The following is an 18943-nucleotide window of genomic DNA, read 5'->3' as shown; positions in this document are numbered from 1 at the left end:
GAATTCATCTTTGCTTGTGGCTTACAAGATTGTAAAAAGAGGTTACAGTACTCCTGTTTGGTTATTCCGTGACTGGATCATTAGAAGGCTTCTCAATACCTGGATTTAGCTCCTTTATAAGCCTGAAAACTTTTTAAAAAAAATATATTTAGCTATCAGACAAGCATCATTTTTTCCCTGCTTCTTGGAGAGCCTGCCCTACCAGCTATAAGTTGAATCTCTATGCTCTCTTTCCAAAGACTATTGTTTTTTTAACCACACATTCTTTGCAGGTGCTTATCTAGTCCTCCCTTGTTATATATATATGTGTGTGTGTATGCGTATATATATATATATGCTTCCCTGACACTGCTCTGTTTTGTGATTTGTTTTATAAATTTGCATTGAGAACTGTGGGTTTATTTTATGGCCTCCAAAGAAGCAGTTGTAATGATGATGTATTTTTGTCTGGTTGGTTGGTTTCTTTATTAAAATCCTTACTTAACTGATAAAACACCCTCTCCCACACTTTGACCTGTTATTTTAAAATCCTACTTACAATTCTTCTTGTTTCTCCATTTCAGGAGTTATCAAGTATTTCCAGACTCTGGAGACTTAACTTTTTGTTCTCTTTCTCTGCAAAAATTTCTGTCTGGTTCTAGATGATCTGACTTAGGGTTACAAATCTCCCTAGAGCCTTTGTGTTGCTGAGGCTCTTTCAGTTGCAGGCAATGACATTGCCATGACATTTTGGCAGGGGAGGCTCCTGCACTGTTTCTCACTCCTTGGTCCTCTGTGACTTTCCCATCCTAACCCTGGTGTCTGTGTTGGGCCGGGTGGTCTGAGCAGACAAACCTGCTGCCTTCGGCTCCATCCTCAGCCCCTGGTTCCAGGTCCTTCTCCTCCACCCACCTCTCAGTATCTGCCCCTGCCCTTTTCCCCTCCGCGTGCACTCCCCGCTGCGAGGACCCACCCCATGTGTCTCCCAGCTTCAAGTGCCCACCGCATGCCTATGACTCCCAGATGTATATACCCTTAACCCTGAGGTCTCCTGGGATCTAACTTCTAGAACTAAATCCTTGAATGATGGCTCCGCCCACAGGATGTCTAACAGCGCTTCAAGCCAATGGCAGTTCAGACAAAGATGACCCTCCTCAACCCTTTTCTCCTTGACTTTCCCCATCTGAGTAACTGGCATCACCCACCACTCAGCTTCTTGCACCAAAAATCTAGGGATCACCCTTGATTGGCCTTCCCCTGACCCTACATCCATCTGCCGGCTCCACCAATCCACTCCCGCTCAGGGCACACCAGCCCTCAGTGCCCACATTCTCTCAACCATCGGGTCATTTAACTGATATCTATCAGCTGTTCCTGTATGCCAGGCACTGTCCAAACCCAGGACTCAGCAGAATGCAAAGCAAATCCCTGCCTCCTCTGACTTCCTTTCTTGTGGGCCAGCCTTACATCACGGCAGCTCCCAGCTGTCTGCTGCTTTCGATCTGTCTCCTAAGATCCAGTCTCCAAAGCCCTGACTCAGACTACAGTGCCGTGCTGAAAATCTCCACCTGGCCTTGGGAGGCCTGCGTGATGTGGTTCCTGCCAGTGTTGCCAGATAGCACACGGGTGGTTGTTATTTAGTTGCTCAGTCGTGTCTGATTCTTTATGACCCCATGGGCTATAGCCCTCCAGGCTCCTCTGGCCATGGGATTTCCCAGGCAAGAATACTAGAATGGGTTGCTATTTCCTCCTCCAGGGGATATTCTCCAACCAGGGATTGAACCCGCATCTCTTGTCTCTCCTGCATTGGCAGATGGATTCTTACCATAGTGCCATCTGGTTCCTCAGATTTTCTAAAATTGCATCCCTAATTGCATCTCCAAGCCTGACTATCACTTTGCCTTTGAAGCGAAGACAAACAAGTGGAGGTACAGGATTTAGAACATCACAGTGTCTCTGCTTCTAACTCGAAGTTAACTCTCCAGTAAATAAAGGAGTAGAAACCTAGAGAGCTAGCCGAGTGGAGGAAGCTGCTGGCACCACAAGGGCGAGGTGACCCAGATTCTGGGAAAGCCCGGGGAGCACAGCAGTGTTGGGCAGAGGTGCTGAGTGGCTACATGAAGCTTATGGAGACACCGAAAGGTACAGCCCCTCCTGGACAAGGAAGCAGCAAAGGACAGGATCTCCACTGGAGCAGAAATACAAGCTTGCTACCAGCCATCACGAAATCGTGCTTCTTAAAAAGGAAGTGCTGTGTGTGTGTTTCCTAGTAATAAACAATTTATAACAACAGCATCATATGGAGAAATAGCTTTCCATGGAAATCGACAAAAATGATGGCTCTGGGTCCAAAGGCTGAAACTGCATTAGTTGAAAGCCAATTCACTGAAATGAAACCTGACTGGGCAATTTGATGAGTGCTCAATTTGTCAAAGAAATTATTTGCTGAATTTACCAAATGTACTGATTGTGCTTTTAAGAGCCTTTAAAAGGAAGGTTCAATTTGATTACTGATGATGAAATATTCTTTTTTGCATATTAACTAACTGAAGATAGATAGGGCACCAGAGAAATTGACAAAAGAATTTTGAAACTGATGTTTATGTAATAAAACACAAAGTAGAGGCTGATAAAACCTCACCCCCATGAAATGCTATTTTTCCAACAAAAATGCTGACCTTTCATTTGCCATGGGATTGTTTTGGGTCTTTGTAATTTCTTTCAGATGCTTTAAAATGTTATTGTCAATTTTTTCAAGTATTTAAAGTAATTTTTTGTCAATTGTTCAGATAGTATATCAGTCTTAATTTTGTTCCCAATAATTAAGATATTTTTGTTTTTGTTAATTTGTGTCTGACTCTTTGTGACCCCCATGGATGGCAGCATGCCAGGCTTCCCTGTCCTTCACTGTTAATTTTAATGGTAATGAAATTAAAACAAGGAAAGGAATTGGGATTTTTACCAATCTGTCCTTCAATGAATTCATTCGCAGAACACTGGCATTTTGGTGAACCGGCTCACTTTAAAAACCTGCCACCACTGCAATCTTGGGCCATCACCACCCACACAGTAAAGGGCTGACTTTAATTTATCTCCCCTTGGTGACCTTATGTGCTTATCAAATGTGCTGGCTGCAGCAAGAAGGACAAGAAGCAGCGAAAGCCTTAACCGCCGCATCCTGAACAAGTATGGAAGGGCTGGCAGTGTACTTCCGCCCACCCCTTCCCATGGCAACTGGCCTCAAATTAACTTTCTTTCTTTCTTTTTTTTTTAAAACGCAGCCACCACCAAGTTCAAATACCATGAAAACAAAACCTCCAGCAACCACAGATTTCTGAGTCTTACCGACTGCTCAATTATCCCAAGTGGCAGCTGGGCCAAGTGCGGGGCTCACCCTAATGAGCTGGTTCCTGGTCCGCTGTCCACCCCCCTCCCACCCCCACTGGGCAGCTATTACCCATAGAGCTCTTTGCAGAGGAGCGCGGTCAGTTTCTTCAGGTGAGGGAGACTGCTGGAGCCCGACTTGACAAAATCAGAGTCCAGGGAGAGCTGAGTGCTTAAATAATCTTGGATGGCTTTCAGATGCTCTTCTGGAATCCTGAGGGGATAAAAGTAGAAATGACAAGGTTTTTTTTTTTTTCAGTTCCTTTAGCCATAGACACCAACAGTAACAGGTAGAAGAAGAAATCTGTATTCTCAGAGCCTGCAGCTGAGACACCAGCCTGCAGCTGAGACACCAGCCTCCAGGAGAACCATTTCCTGCACCTGGACAGACTCCCTGGGTCTCAGTGAAGGGATGGAGCACAGGTCAGACACGCATAAAGGGCCCATACGGCACACTCCCTCTGAACCCACCCATAAAGGCTTTTCTGGTACGTGGAAGGGAGCCATACTCTAGTGGCTGGGGATAGGAATCTTTATCCTTTGACAAGGAGACAGAGGAGCTCTGAAAATGTACAGAGGACTTGCTTTCCTGCTTCATCTATTCCTAAAGACAGAATCTGAGGGCTGAGGGATGCTCTAGTCCAGAGAAGGCAAATAGCTCCAGCTCACAGACCAACTCCCAAGTTCATGGCCAAAGGCCACTTGGAGCTGTGTGTCAAGGGGGTTCCCGGTCATCTGAGGCTCTGAGGGGAAGTCTCTGTGATGAGTGATGGGGCTGGGGGTATGGCAGGGACAGCCTAGGTGCTGGGCCTTCACAGCTCCAGCCCCTGCTCCCAGTCTGGGCCAGTCCCTTTCAGCTTTTGGATGAAGCATATAGGCCTGAGTCAGGAACCTATCCTTGCACAGGACAGCCCAGCAGAGGCAGAGCCCAGGCCTCATCGCACCAGGGCCACCCCCGAGGCTGAGCACACCTCTACATTCCAACTCCCAGCACCGGTTTTTTTTCTGGATAATTTTAAAAGGTTGAATTTTTGTTCCTATAATAACGCACATTGTAATCAGAGCAAGTATGCTCTGAACATACCATACTAGTCCCTCTGTTTACCATTTTATGATCATTTTCCTTTTTACAAAAATCTTTATATGTTTATCTGGCTATGCCAGGTCTTCGTTGCAGCACTCGGGATCTTCACGTTTGGCGTGTGGGCTCTTAGGTGCAGAATGTGGGATGGAGCTCCCCGACCGGGGATTGAACCCGGGCCCTCTGCATTGGTAGCACATAGTCTTAGCCACTGGAGCACCAGGGAAGTCCCGCATCTTCTCCTTTAATCCTCAAATCAATGTTATGAGACAGACATTACTATTATTCCTATTCCACAAACAAGGAAATGGGGTGGGGGTGAGGGGCTTAAGGACGTCGATTTACACGTGTGGAAAAATTCATACAAGCCTTAAATAGCTGTGCTCCAGCCTTGACATGCAATCAAGGTGAGACTAGAGGTTATAGTTGTTGTTTTTTTTTTTTTCTGTAGGATCCTGGAAAGAATGAAAGGTTGTTGCTCTTAAGATTGAAAAGATGTGGATTAGCCATTTTGACTTATTTAAAGTTAGTAACTATTCACATACCAGTCTTCATAATATTTAAGTTTAATCTATACTCATTCTGAGTCTTGATCCAGTTTCTGCCTCAGTCTGGTTTACTAAAAAGGACAAATCTCTCCTATAGCATTAAGACTTTAACAGTTTTCATGCCTGTTGACTTATAACTTTGAGATCATCAGTATTTGCTTTAGGAAGTTATGTCTGTTAAAAATGTTGTCGAAAAGTGTTGACATAAAGATATAGACTCTGTTTATCAGAGAAAGTTGATTTTACTCAGTAGTCGGGCTTCCCTCATAGCTCAGTTGGTAAAGAATCTGCCTGCCATGCAGGAGACCTGGGTTTGAGTCCTGGGTTGGGAAGATCCCCTGGAGAAGGAAATGGCAACCCAATCCAGTATTCTTGCCTGGGGAATCCCATGGACAGAGGAGCCTGGCAGGCTACAGTCCACGGGGTCACAAGAGTCGGACACGACTTAGTGACTAAACCACAAACCAAACCTTCTATTAACTATGATCCAACTGATTAGATCTAATTAGCTTGCACAAAAGACTGTGCAGTTTGTCTTATAATTAAGAATAATCTAAAGGCAGTCCTCTGTGTACAAAGGTTTTTCACAAGCAACATAGATTAACTTGCAATCACAAGGCAGAATCTTAGTTTTTCGTGCCCAGAAGAGAACTGAGGGCAGGCACCATGGTCCCTCTTGTGTGTTCCACCTGCACAGGCCCATCTCCAAGCAGAAGTTTTAGGCAAGTTCCAAGGCTGTCTGTTAACTGAGAAGTCATACCAAAGACTTCTCAGAGAGCTTCCTAGTGGTAAAGAATCTGCCTGCAATGCAGGAGACATTAGATCGATTCCTGGGCTGGGAGGATCCCCTGGAGAAGGAAAGGCAACCCACTCCAGTATTTTTGCCTGGGAAATCCCAAGGACAGAGGAGCCTGACGGTCTACAGCCCACGTAGACTGTCACAAAAATCACAAAAGAGTCACAAAAGAGTCGAACACGACTTAGCAACTAAACAACAACAACACATCATAGAGGGCCACCTCCTGGGCTCACTAGCCCTCAGCTGCCCCCACCGCCCCAACTCAGGAGCTGTGTGGAGGCTCAGCTGAACACTTCGTCCTGCCCCACTGGGCCCTGGGTCCCTTAAGTAGACATGTCCCTGGAGAGGAGGGACTGATAAGGAGATACAGCTAAGAGAACATATGGAAGAGTCAGGAGGAGCCGGGCAGCAGGGGCACCATTGAGCATCTTTGCCTATTTCCTCAGGGACTGCACTGCATTTGGCACCTAAAACCTCCAAGAAATAGAGCCTCAAGGAAACTAAAACAGTGGGATCTGCATGGACTCTTTTAATAAGTATTTGTTATGCAGATACATGTATCAGGATGATCGTGATAATGAATCAACATATTTAGAGCATATTTAGCTTCTTGGTAAATAGAACGAGGAATTCCAGGAGGGTGCAGAGACTATAGCCTGGTAGGCCTGGAGAAGAACTAGAGGATATGTCAAGGTGGAAATAGGAAAACACCAGGTATCTTAGCAACCAGTGGCTTGTGCGTTCCTTCAGGCCTTCCCTTTGTATTTTGCCAAATCAGACTGCAGGGGAGCAGCCCTGGGTGTCATAAATGAAGCTTTCAAGTTGGAAATGTTGCATGAGCCCTGCCAATAGGATATTATTTGGGGGACTTTTTCTCATAAGGAAACAAAAAAATGTTTTGAAATGATTAATGCGTGGAAATGACTGTGTGCTAATTCATTCACTGAACACAGATCTAGGAGCTCTGACTCGAAGCAGGTGACATACTGGGTGTTGGGGACACAGTTCCCCTCATAGAGAGTCTTCCCTTTGGAAGCCATCCTTTGGCCTGTGCTAAAGTCAGGGCCTCTGATTGGCAAAATAACCAACACCATTCCCAGGCAATACTGCCACCTCGCATCATCCAGCCTGAGCCTGCCAAGGGGGCAAAGGAGCTGCGGGACCTCACTGACATGGACGAGTCTGGTGGCACCCATGGGGCCAGATCCTGAGAACCCTGGATCAGGGCAAGTGAAACAAACTGGTGAAAGGATTGCATCTCATACCTTCCACGGGCTTCCCTGGTGGCTCAGATGGTAAAGAATCTGCCTGCAATGCAGGAGACCTGGATTTGATCCCTGGGTTGGGAAGATCCCCTGGAGGAGGGCATGGCAACCCACTCTGGTATTCTTGCCTGGAGAATCCCATGGACAGAGGAGCGTGGTGGGCTACAGTCTATGGGGTCGCAAAGAGTCGGACATGACTGAACACTTTCCACTTTCCATAACACTTTCCACCGCAAAGAAAGGAGCAGTACCCTGTGCAGACCTCACAGTTCACACCACCCATGGACTGTTGCTCTGGCCCATCTCCTGGTGACAAGGATGGTGGCCACCTTTGCACGAGGCCGAGAGCAGGTCCAGGCTGCAGTGCAGGCATCTCCACTGCTGGGACCATCTGAATCAGGGAGAGGTGTCTGGGGTGGGAATAGATGTCATGTGAGTTCATGGGAGGCCCCGGCCAGGGAATCACAGCCTAGGCCTCTGAGTCTGGAGCAGGCCCATGCCATTTGCAGCAGAGAATCGTCCATCACTCCAGAATCAGCTCCTGCCCTGGGGCCTGGTGGACACGGAGCATCTGGGCAGGGCCATTCAGTGCCGACTCGGTCAGAGCCACCCTGAGAACTAGAGACCCACCATTGGGAGGCCAGTGGGCTCCATGACACCCTGTCCTAGGGTGGAAGGGGCACCCCCAGGAGGGAAGCACAGAGTGAGCTGCCTGGGTGTCGTGGGGCCCGCCAGGTGAGACTCACCCACTGGTGTCCATGGTCTGCAGTCGCTGGAACAATGTTTCTGAGAGGCTTGGCCGGCCGACCTCGGCAGCTCGAGGGATCTCCATGGAAGCAGGGGCCTCCTTAGCCTCGCATGGCCCCGCAGATAAAGGGATGATGTTTCTGGGTGGCAACTCGGGCGGAGACACGGCCCCTTCTACCCAAGACAAGAGCAGGAGAGCCGCCTGGGCCGAGTGTACCCTCCCTCAGCATCTCCACCCCCCGACGCCCTCTGTTGGTGATCTCCCTGCCCTCTCGTCACGTGGGGTCCAGGCCAGGCGCCCAGCCACAGACCCGCCTATGCCCACTCCGTCCCTTTCTGTCCTTGCTCCCTTGCCAGCTCTGGGGGAGCTGACCAAGGACAGGTCTTAGTGGCCTCTGACCCAGGGCCCAGCACAGAGTGAGTCCCATTGAGATGCTCTGCAAACACCTGCTGGGATAAGATGGCCGTGCCGGGCAGGGCTGCTGGCCTTGGATGGGTGGAATCAGCCGCCTCAGTGGCTCAGCAGGACAGCCGGCTGTGGGGCAGAGCAGGGGCCCTGGACTGGCTGACGCTGGGTGCCCGTCATGGGAGGAGAGAGGCGGGGAGCAGGCGGGCCCCAGCCACACTCCCACCCAGGCCCCCTTTTCACTGGACTTTCCAGTCTCCATCCTTCCTTCTCTATCCCTCCAGACGCTCAGAGACAATGGAAGAGAGTGAGGGGACCCAAGTGACCCAAATGACCAGACTCGGCTTGGGAGATGGGGTTCCTGCCCACTCACCAGGGAAAGCTTCCATCCTGCATGTAGCAGAGATTGGGGGGAGGGGTGAGAGCCCCTGGGGCCTGTGACATCTTGTCCCAGCCTCTCCCCACACAGAATGGCCACCCCCATGGGCCTGGCCACAGACCTCCCCCGGGGACATCCTCTCTGAAGGATGAGCCCTTGACTTCCTCACCTGGCCTGGGTTCTTTCAAGGGTCATGAGTCTGCTTAGAGCCCCATGGGGGCATGCAGCACCTTGAGGAGACCTGAGCCAAATCTGACACCTTGGACTGGACTGGCGGGGGCGGGGGTGGAGGTGGGGGCAGGGGTGGGGGCGGGGGCAGGGGTCGGGTGGGGAGGCTCCACTTCAAGCCAACAACAGGGCCTTGCTTGGGGAAGGGGAGCCAGGCATCGTGAGATTGTGCTTCTCTTTCCAGTTCTTTCGGGGAGGCCTTTTTCTAGTGTTGGGGTCTTTTTCTAGACCACCATGCCCAGAGGGGAAGAAATGGGGCGGTGTGTGATAGGGAATGCAGAGGGCATTTCAGCAGGATGGCATCTCAGTGTCAAGGCCCAGCCTGGACTCCTGGGTACCACTGGGTGACACCACGCGGCCCCGGGCACAGCCCTGGCCCCAGACTCACGGTGGACATGTCATCTCTGGCTATGTCACAGCCAAGGGCACCTCTTTCTGGGCTGGGGGAGGCGAGAAGGGACACAGCTGCCTCAGCCTGTGAGCTGTCCCCCTCAGCCCCTGAAGACCTGAGCACCTTTGAACACACTCTGGCTGGGCCTCACCTCCAGGAGCAGGTGGCTATTTAGAGCTGGCCTTCTGGTGAGGCCGCCGAGCCGTTGTGCAATTGCTCGAGGTGAGTCTCCAGGGAGGTAATGGAAAGGGGGCCCGCAGAGGTGGGGGAAAGGACGCCCAATGGACGGCTGGGAGCAGCCAGGGACAGGAGGGGCCAGGCCAGGGACCTCGGCACCTCTGGTCTCATCTGTCCTTGTGGGGAGACCCCCAGGGGTCTTGTTGGTTCCAGGCCCTGGGACCTGGGACTTAGAGGGAGCCCTGACCGGTTGAGAGTCTCAGTTACGTATCTCAGGGGTATCTTTTAGGACCTGAACATTTGAGGGGAAGAGAAGGGTGGCTCCCTGGCTGCACTACCTCCCTGTCCGACTCTCGCCTGTGTCTGTCCCTCCACTGCTAAAGCAGCAGGACTGACTCTCAGATACCTTTCAGGGGCTGTACCTTTTTTTTGTTTTGTTTTAATGATACTCTCATGAAACACCTTTCTCATCCTTCCAGTTTGGTGCAATGATCTCTTCCTCCCTCCTCTTTACAGCGAAATTCAGCTAATTATTTTGACAATTATTTTAACAGCATTGAGTGTTTACTGTGTACTAGGCTCTGGGATCTACATTGACTCATTTGATGACACCAAGAGGTAGACATGATTTTTAGTGTCTCTTTAAGAGTGGTCTGTGGTTAGGAGAGGTTAAGTAATTCATCCGAGGTCACACAGCTAAGAAGATGGGGAGCAGGAAGTTTGACCTAGGTCTGTCTGACCCCAGAGCCTGTGTTCCTAACAGGTCTTTAACCACCATGTGACCCCCTCTGATAACCAGACCCACCTAATCTACAAGCACTTGAAGTGGGAGAGATACCCCAGAACTTAAGCACAGGACTCAGATGGCAGGGACCCAAGGCACTTCCCCTCCGTCCTTTCCTACCTGTCTCCTCTTCTGGTTCATCTCCCGTGTCCTCCTCCTCCAGGGGCACAGGATACTGCAGGTGGGTCACCAAACCCATGTTTTCCTTCTTGTAAAACTCGATGAGCTGGTCCAGCTTGGTGAAGAATCTCATGGGGACGCCTTCGGACGCCTGAGGACAAATCCCAAACAGAAGCACATTGAACTGACTGGAACAGCAGCCAACCACAAAGGCCACCTGCAGCGGAGATCGACGAGACCGAGGGAGTGACCTCAATCCAGAAAAAGTCCTGGGCTCCCACACAGGGCCTGGCCACCATGCCCACACCCTCACAGCCTGTAACCAGTAGCTCCTAACAGCCAGTCTGCAAAAGGCACAAATAGAACAGTTAAAAAAAATTTTTTTTTCTTTCGGTTAAAAAAAACACTTTTCTTTTAAAAAGTATTATGTTGCAGAAACAATGCATTTTCTTTATGGAAAAAATCTTAAATACATAATTTAAAAAATCATCTGTAGTCCCACAACCCCAAGAGACATATTTTCAGTAGTTTAGAATAGTTTTTCTATACTGTTGTGTATTTGTGTGTGTGTGTGTGTGTGTGTGTGTGTGTGTGTTTGGTAGGGGGAGTTATTAACCCTCCTCTCCCAAGAGCATTAATTTTTAAATACGGGAAAAAATCTATTCTAGCAATTGTTTTATTTTTATGTTTTTCATTTGACATGATTCTGATTTACCAAAACTCAGAAAATGGTCAAGGCAGCACAAAAATCGTCCCTGATTTGTATCTCTGTTGCTAATGACAGGGCCAAGGGAGGGTAATTCTGGGTTGTTCAAATGCCCTGGGGCCAGGTCTCCTTACCTCTTGCTCAATGGCTCCAGCTGGAAACTCAAGTTCGGCTGCAGCCGGTTGTCTCCCACCGAGGCCCCGCCCCTGCGGAGGCCCCGCCCACACGAAGGTGCCTCTGTGATTACCCTCCCCCGGTCGTCAGGCAGCAGGGCAGAATGAAGAACTGCAAGCAGGATATTTAGGGTCTCCTGGATGCTGTACCCTACGGCTCCTGACCCAGCATGCCCCAGTGTTTTGCCTGTCCTCCCTGTCCAGTTCCCTGATCCACTTCCCGTCGGTGATCCATCCCAGGGAATTTGCACCACTGTCTCCCCACTGGCCCAGCCAAAAACACAGAAGACTGCCTCCCCCCACCAACACACAGAGGGCCAAGTGGACAGTGTAAGGGAGGGGAGACATCCGGAAATGGACCAGGACCTGTCCTTGCACCCTGCTCCTGGTGGTAGCGCCAAGTCGTGATGAGGATGCGTTTGCCTTCAGAGATTCCGCTTCTGTCTCTCCCCTTTACTCCGACTCCACACTGGCCTCTACGTCTCTCTCCACAGGGATTTGTGTGTGTAGTACAATGCATACATGTATAGAGGGCACATCTGTGTGTTTGAGTATGTGGCTTCAGCTATTGAGTAAATTAGTAAAGAGTTTAACAAAAGGGTGTTTTGATTATTTTCGATAAATTCCCTTGCTTTCACAAAGCCCCATGTTAAAGCAATTTCTTTTGAGCATCATCGAACCAGAGAGATCTCAGCAGTGGCAGCCAGGCTGCCTAAAAAGTAACCTAAATAGGTTCAAAACCCAAAATGAGAGGCATAACAAAAATAATTTGACATGACACAGGGTCAATGAACCTGATTCAGTTAGAGCAGTCCTGACAGGTGTCATCCTGTTAAAGAATTTACAGCTAACGGATGACAAGCCATTAGGCATACGGAAAAAGGATGTGAAATGTCAAAGAAAGTCAAGGTGAAATGACTCATGTGAGAGTCTGGAAAAAGGTTCTTAGCTGGAGGATGTCTGGGGAATGTGTATCTGAGACAGCACATGAACTGTGGGAATTAGATGCCCCGATGCTAAGACACATATTATTTTATGTACTGCTAACAGCTAAAGCATAAAACAAGATACACCATCATTCTGTGGGCACAGCTGACTTCAGAGATGTTTACGTGACAAGCACCTTAGAAATGATGAAATATGCTGGATACTAAGTGTGCAGAAGAACGGTTGTGTATGTGTGTGTGTGTGTTAGTTGCTCAATCTTGTCTGACTCTTTGCGACCCCATGGACTATAACCTGCTAGACTCCTCTGTCCATGCGATTTTCCAGGCAAGTATACTGTAGTGGGTAGCCATTTCCTTCTCCAGGGGATCTTCCCAACCAGAGATCAAACCCCAGTCTCCCACATTGCAAACAGATTCTTTACTGTTTCAGCCACCAGGGGAGCCTGCAGAAGAACAGAAGACTCTAAAATTCACCTAAACACTATGGATCCAGTGAGTGGGGAGTGCTGTTGGTGAGAGAGAGACACTGGGGCCCTGCTTGTGCTCGGACTGAACACAGAGGCCAGGGAGCCAGGGCCTGGCGAACGTGGGCTGCTGGCCGCCCAGGTGGCCCAGGTTCCCAGGAAGGTAGAGAATGAGTCCAGTCTCCAGGAAGTCGGAGCTTGTGGAGGGTCTCCTTCCTGCACAAGCCTCAGGCACCTAAGGGACGAGTCTGCAAGCAGCAGACGACCCCAAAGCAAAGACTTGCTGTGCACACGTGGGTCAGTGGGGAGGGAGCAGACTGTCTGAGCAGGTGGACACAGACACACGGACGCAGAAGAAATGGTGAAGGCAGGACGCCAGCGGGGCCACAGGGCTCCCTGGGGGAGATGTCCCTGAGAAAATGTCCTCATAAGTCTCTGTCGTTGGCACTGAGACTTGAAGGGCTTCGCAGACACTCCTTGAGAGCTGAGGTTCAAAGCACATTCAAGAGGAGCAGGAGGAGAGAAAGGTTAGGGTGCCCAGGGTTGTGGCGGCTCCTGAGCTGACCAGACTCATTCAGGGGGGTCTGGACATGGGGGTCGGAGACTCCATGTGCCCAGGAAGGAGCAGCCCCGCCACGGCCTTCTCACGCCTGCACTGGGCTGAGAAAGGCCCTCCGTCGAGGCAGGATGACGGTCAAATCAAAGCCGACATTGGGAGTCGGGGCTTCCAGGTGGACAGTGCCTTGACCGTGGGGAACTGGCGCCTGGTCAAGTCCACATGTGCCTGCCTGTGGTGCAGCCCATTGTCAGGGCAGGGTCTGCTTGCTGCCATGTCTCCAGATGGAGCTGCAGGGCCGGACTGTTGGCGCAGGGGTTCCCGGCGATTACTGCTTGGATGGACTTGCATTACCAGGGTCAGGATGGACACTCAGGGGGAGAGAGGGGCAGAGACGGCCCTCAGTGGGCCTGGGAGGAGGTACGGAGAAATGGCTAGGGGAGCGGAGGTAGCAGGGGAGCACTTCCTCCCTTCACACTGCTCCCCAAAACTGACCCCCCCAAAGTGATGCCTTTTCAACAATTTAATGCAAAATGTCTGTCTGCAAGGTTGTCGCATGTATCGTCGCGTGTATCATCAGAGCCAGGCAGGAAACAGATGCCACATTCAGCTGGGGGGCTTGGGAAGAATTTAGTGGACAGGGTGTAAAATACCAATAAGAGCGGGTGCGGCCCTCTACCGCCAGTGAAGTGGGGCATCGGTGTTCACCCTGGACCAACCACGGGGGAGGGTGGACTCGGGACCCAAAGAGGCTGCCGGCGCAGGAGCTGAAGCCTCTATGAAGCCAACCCCCAGGGCCTACAGGGAGGGAATGGGGGCAGAAGGTCCTCCACCCTCCATCACCCAGCTGTGCGTGGCATTTGCCCAACCCAACAGGAAACCAGGAGACTCGGAGGGCATCTGGGCTTGAACGCGGCCAGCAGCCTCACAAGGAGCCCGGGTGACAAGATGCCCAGGAAGCGGCGGGAAGGCAGGGCTCCTGAGTCCTGCGGGCAATGGTAGCCCCCGCAGGGGAGGGGGACCGGCCAGGCTGCTGGGGCAGGGGCCTCCCTGGGTCCCTAACAGCCGCCAGACTGCCTTCCTCATTCTGCAGCCGCTGCCTTCCTGAAGAGATCCCCCAAGTCATTTTGAAACAGAGAAGGAAACCCTGAAGGCCCACGCTACCCAAGCGCTGCGGACGCTGCCCTGCGCAGTTAGAGATGGGGGATTTCTGCTCCGTGACAGCCCTCGCTCCACGAACAAATACAAATGCCTTCTCTCTGGAGCAGACGCCTAGCACACAGAGCAGACAGCGTGATCTGAAAAAGCCCGAGCAGCAATTCCTACGGTAAGTTGGCTTTCCATTCACGATGTGTGGGGCAAAAAGCAGGCAGCTCTCAAGGATCTACTGAATGGACATGACTTTATGTTCATCACCAAAAGTGATACAGAAGGGGAAAAGAAAAACACACGGTTGGTTCAGATCCTAAGACAAAGCCTCTGACTGATTTCTTGCCTCCCCTTTCCAGGTCTATGGAAGTTTCCAGGTGATTTCCGACAAGATCGATTCAGGATCAGCAGACACTGACTCACCAAGCCCAGGCAGGTCTGCTCCCTCTACAAGCTGATAAGTTTTTGAAAGAGAGGGACTCTGCTTGGTTCAGCCTCACATGGTTGCCCAAGTGCCTTGCAAGGGTAATGACAGGCCCTAGCCCTGTTCGGGGAGATGTGTGCCTTGCCTAAAACCAACCTCACGGTTGAAAAGCTCTAGCTGGAGACACAGAAGTGTGGCTTACTGAGCTGGGCCTGGCTGGGAGAGGTCCCTTCACCCTACGGCTTGGCACCCGTGTGTACCCACGTACAATACTTCTGGGGAGGTGTAGAGCATGGGAGATCCCCTCCACCACCCGGGCCACCAGCATCTTTAAAACAAAGGACAGTGGATGTCCAGACTGTGGGTGGCCCGTGGCTGTGGCCTCTGAGAAAGGCTTTGTCCCCAGAACCAATTCTTGCGCTCTGACTTTCAGGCGTGGTCCAGAAGGAGGGGAGCAGGGCAGGGAGGCCGGAGTGCTGGGTAGGCTGAACTTTCCCAGAATATAATTTTAACTTCACACTGTCTGCTGCCTCTAAGTGGGGAACTGAAAGGAGGCGAGCCCCACCAACCCCCGCCCCACCCCAGGAGGAAGCCGACCAGGGGATCAGGAAGAGGCTGTTGCCTTCATTTTAAAATGGAAAGGCTACAAAAGCATTGTGGAAATTTCACAAATAAAGGGAGAGTGTTAAGAAGTGGGGTCAGGGAGGGGATTTTCTCATTACCTCACTGAAGCCAACTGTTTCTTTTAAGTCCGTAGGAAAGTCTCTGTGCTCTGCTGTGCTCAGTCGTGTCCGACTCTCTGTGACTCTATGGGTTGTATCCCGCCAGTCTGCCCTGTCCGTGGGAATCTCTGGGCAAGAATCCTGGAGTGGGTTGCTGTGCTTTCCTCCAGGGGATCTTCCCGAGCCTGGGATCAAACCTGTGTCTCTTAAGTTTCTGGCATTAGGCAGGCAGGTTCTTTACCACTAGTGCCACCTGGGAAGCCCAGGAGAGTCTCTAGCAAGATCTTAAGTGGGGAAACAGCCCCATTTGTCTGCTGTGAGGAGAATGGCAGGGAGGGGTGTGGGTGGCTGGTGTCATGACCATTTCTGTTTTCCTGGTGCGGATACCCTCGGCCCGAGGAGGCTGGAAGGGTGATGGAGGCCTCAGAGGCGGTAGTGGGGGAGAGCTGGATTCAGCCCAGACCTCGGGGCCACCAGACTTGGGGCTCCCACCCATCCAGAGAGGCAACTTCCCTGATGGAGCAGAGCCAGGGGGAGTGTGGAATCTGGATGTCTGGGCCAAGCACCCCCCTCCCACCTCCACTCCCAGCATCGCTCCCTCCACTCGGTGATCAGCCCTGCCAGGGCTGGACTCCTGCTCCGCCCTGTCCTGCCCGCCTCTCATGGTCTGGAAGCCATCTCCTCCAGCCCTGTCTCTGCCCTCCCCATCTCTGCCAGCCCCTCAAATGCTTTCCCTTGGTTTTCCTTCTGCCCTCAGGACTGGTCTGAATTTTTAATCGCCTCCTCTCCCCCCAAACCTCCAACTTGGGGAAAGGAGAGAGAGGCAGAGGAACCAGGTCACGGGTCTTGTGGTTCTGTTGGGCCCTGCAGAGTTTGGGTTTTGTTCTAAGAGTAGAGTAAGTAGGCACTGCCCCGCTCCTGCCCCTTCCCCTCCCCTGCCAACATCCCTACTCTGAACTGGGGAGGTGCCCTGGAGGGGGAGGGTGCCAGGGTGGAGATGGACCTGGAGCAGCCTTGTTAACACACCTGGGAGGGGATGGTATCTGACCCAGAATGGACCCCCGAGGTGTCTCCTTAAAAGCCGATCAGCCCTTCCTCTTTCCCTGCACGTCCCCTCCTTTCTTGAAGACACTGTGTGATCTGTCTGCTTCCTTTCCTTGCTCTTCCTTTGAAGTGGCCGGAGCCCCCGGGGCTTTGGGGCTAGGGCCGAGGAGGTGGTCAGCCAGCAGAGGATGTAGGTGGGGCAGGGAAGGTCAGAGCCTGGCCGGGGCCCGCGGCAGCCAAGCAGAAGACTGGCAAACAATGAAAGATAAGGAGAGATGGGAGCTGGGCTCCTTGCTGCTGGAGAAGGCAGTGGGAATAGGCTGAACTCTGTCTGCAGTATCAGGCTGGAAGGGGAAACATCAGTGTGAGCGCAGGTTAATATTTTCTATGAATGCAAGTAAACACTGATGCAGGTGTGTGAGTGGGTATGTTTGTCCACACACATTCCCTAGTTCTGTCTTCCAGGAGGATCCAGAAGCAATAACTTCCCAGTTGCAACGAGCCTACCTAAATACTGTAGTGCTAAGTCGCTTCAGTCGGGTCCGACACTCTGGGACCCCATGGACTGTAGCCCACCAGGCTCCTCGTCCATGGGATTTTCAGGGCAAGAGTACTGCAGTGGGTTGCCATCTCCTCCTCCAGGGCATGTTCCCAACCCAGGGATGGAACCTGCATCTTCTACGTTGACAGGCAGGTTCTTTACCACTAGCGCTACCTGGGAAGCCCAGGGGTAAACACTGTAAGTCCCCTGCATATGAATGAGTTCCATTCTGAGAACGGGTTCAGAAATCCAGTTTGTCTGTAAGTCCAATAAAGTTAGCCTAGGTACCCAAATGACACAATTGGCCATACATACTATACTGTAATAGGTTTATAATACTTTTCACACAAATCATATATAACAAACAAACAAGAAAACATTTTTGATCTTCCAGTATGGCACCTTGAAAAGCACAGTAGTACAGTATAGCAGCTGGTGTACAGGGGCTGGCATCAAGCGAACAGGCAAGAAGAGTTACTCACTGGAGGAGGGAGAGGAGGTGCAGCTGAAGGATTACCAGCAATAGGAGATGGAGGACAAGCTGCAATGTCACTCATGCTTGACGCTGATGGAATGCACGTTCACATCCTTGAAAGTTCACAACTTGAAGGTCTGTATGTAGGGGACTTATTGTACTACCCTCCACTAAGAGGAACCAGCTCCTTGGATGGCTGAACTTAGGGTCAGAACAGGAAAGGTATAAGGTGAGCCTGGAACATCTTTTACCCCAGAAAGTAAATGTTCAAAAAATGACGCAGATTTGTCAAAAGGATACAGGAGTCAGGAGATGACGGAAAGGATGGTTGAAAGGACCATCTGGCACAATCTGAGCATCAAAATGAATACTAAAAATAGTGATCATTTATTGAATAAAACAGGAGTTCATGAGTCTATACAGATGTAAACAAATGAGCCAGGAAAGCTCTTTTCACAGTAGAATGCCAACTAGTAACTGTCACAGGGATGATGGGTACAGTCACTGTTTGGCAACCATCATAGTAATAATGGATTTGGGAAAGAATCAGCAGATGCCAAAGATGCCAAGACTAGTGGGTGAGACTGAGGAGGAGTGGGCCCTTTAGATTGTCCCAACATGTCTTCTCACAAAAGAGTGCATCCTTTAAAAGGGGAAGATAGTACCTTTTCAAAGAGGAAACTTGGCTAACCCCACCTTAACCAAGTGGCAAAGTTAACTTCCCCAGTAATGGGACAAAGTGACACAGTGCCCTCCTGGGACCGGTACACGGAGGACACAGCAGTGTTTCTGTAATACCCGCCAAAATCCAGCCCCTGGACCCAGTTGCATGGAGACACCTAAAAACCCCTCCACTGAGGGATAGTTTACAAAATTACCAGCCCATTCTCTGCAAAAATGCCAAGTTTCATCAAACTAGTCAATCCTAAAGGAAATCGACCCTGAACTGATGCTGAAGCTGAAGCTCCAATACTTTGGCACCTGATGCAAAGAGCCAACTCACTGGGAAAGACCCTGGTGCTGGGAAAGATTGAGGGCAAAAAGAGAGTGGGGTGGCAGAGGATGAGATGGTTGGATGACATCATCGACTCAATGGACATGAGTTTGAGCAAACTCTGGGAGATGAAGGACAGGGAAGCCTGGCGTGCTGCAGTCCATGGGTTGCAAAGAGTCGGACATGACTGAGCAACTGAATAAGAAAGTGAAAGTGTTAGTCACTCAGTCGTGTCCGACTCTTTGTGACCCCATGGACTGTAGCTTGCCTGGCAGGCTCCTCTGTCCATGGAATTCTCCAGGCAAGAGTGCTGGAGTGGGTTGCCATTCTCTTCTCCAGGGGTTCTCCCCAACCCAGGGATGGAATCAGGGTCTCCTGCATTGCAGGCAGATTCTTGACCGTCTGAGTTACCAGGGAAGCCCCTAAGGACAAGGGATGTGATATTTACAAGCAACAAGGG

At 50.9% G+C, this 18943-nt stretch overlaps 1 protein-coding gene across 1 annotated transcript in view; it reads right to left on the bottom strand.

The window, feature by feature from the left end:
- The window catches only part of INPP5D (inositol polyphosphate-5-phosphatase D), a 137464-nt gene that overhangs the window by 67749 nt on the left and 50772 nt on the right, over window positions 1–18943 (bottom strand). Inside the window, exons 3-5 of the mRNA XM_040231786.1 lie at window positions 10289–10439; window positions 7803–7977; window positions 3437–3577 (exon numbers count right to left, since the gene is read on the bottom strand). Coding sequence (XP_040087720.1) covers window positions 3437–3577; window positions 7803–7977; window positions 10289–10439 — 467 coding nt within the window. The remainder of the gene's footprint in view (window positions 1–3436; window positions 3578–7802; window positions 7978–10288; window positions 10440–18943) is intronic.

This window comes from Oryx dammah, unplaced genomic scaffold (genome assembly GCF_014754425.2).
Source record: "Oryx dammah isolate SB20612 unplaced genomic scaffold, SCBI_Odam_1.1 HiC_scaffold_28, whole genome shotgun sequence".
NCBI lineage: Eukaryota > Metazoa > Chordata > Mammalia > Artiodactyla > Bovidae > Oryx > Oryx dammah.
Note: the sequence above shows the minus strand (reverse complement) of the source record. Positions and strands in the feature narration are given on the sequence as shown.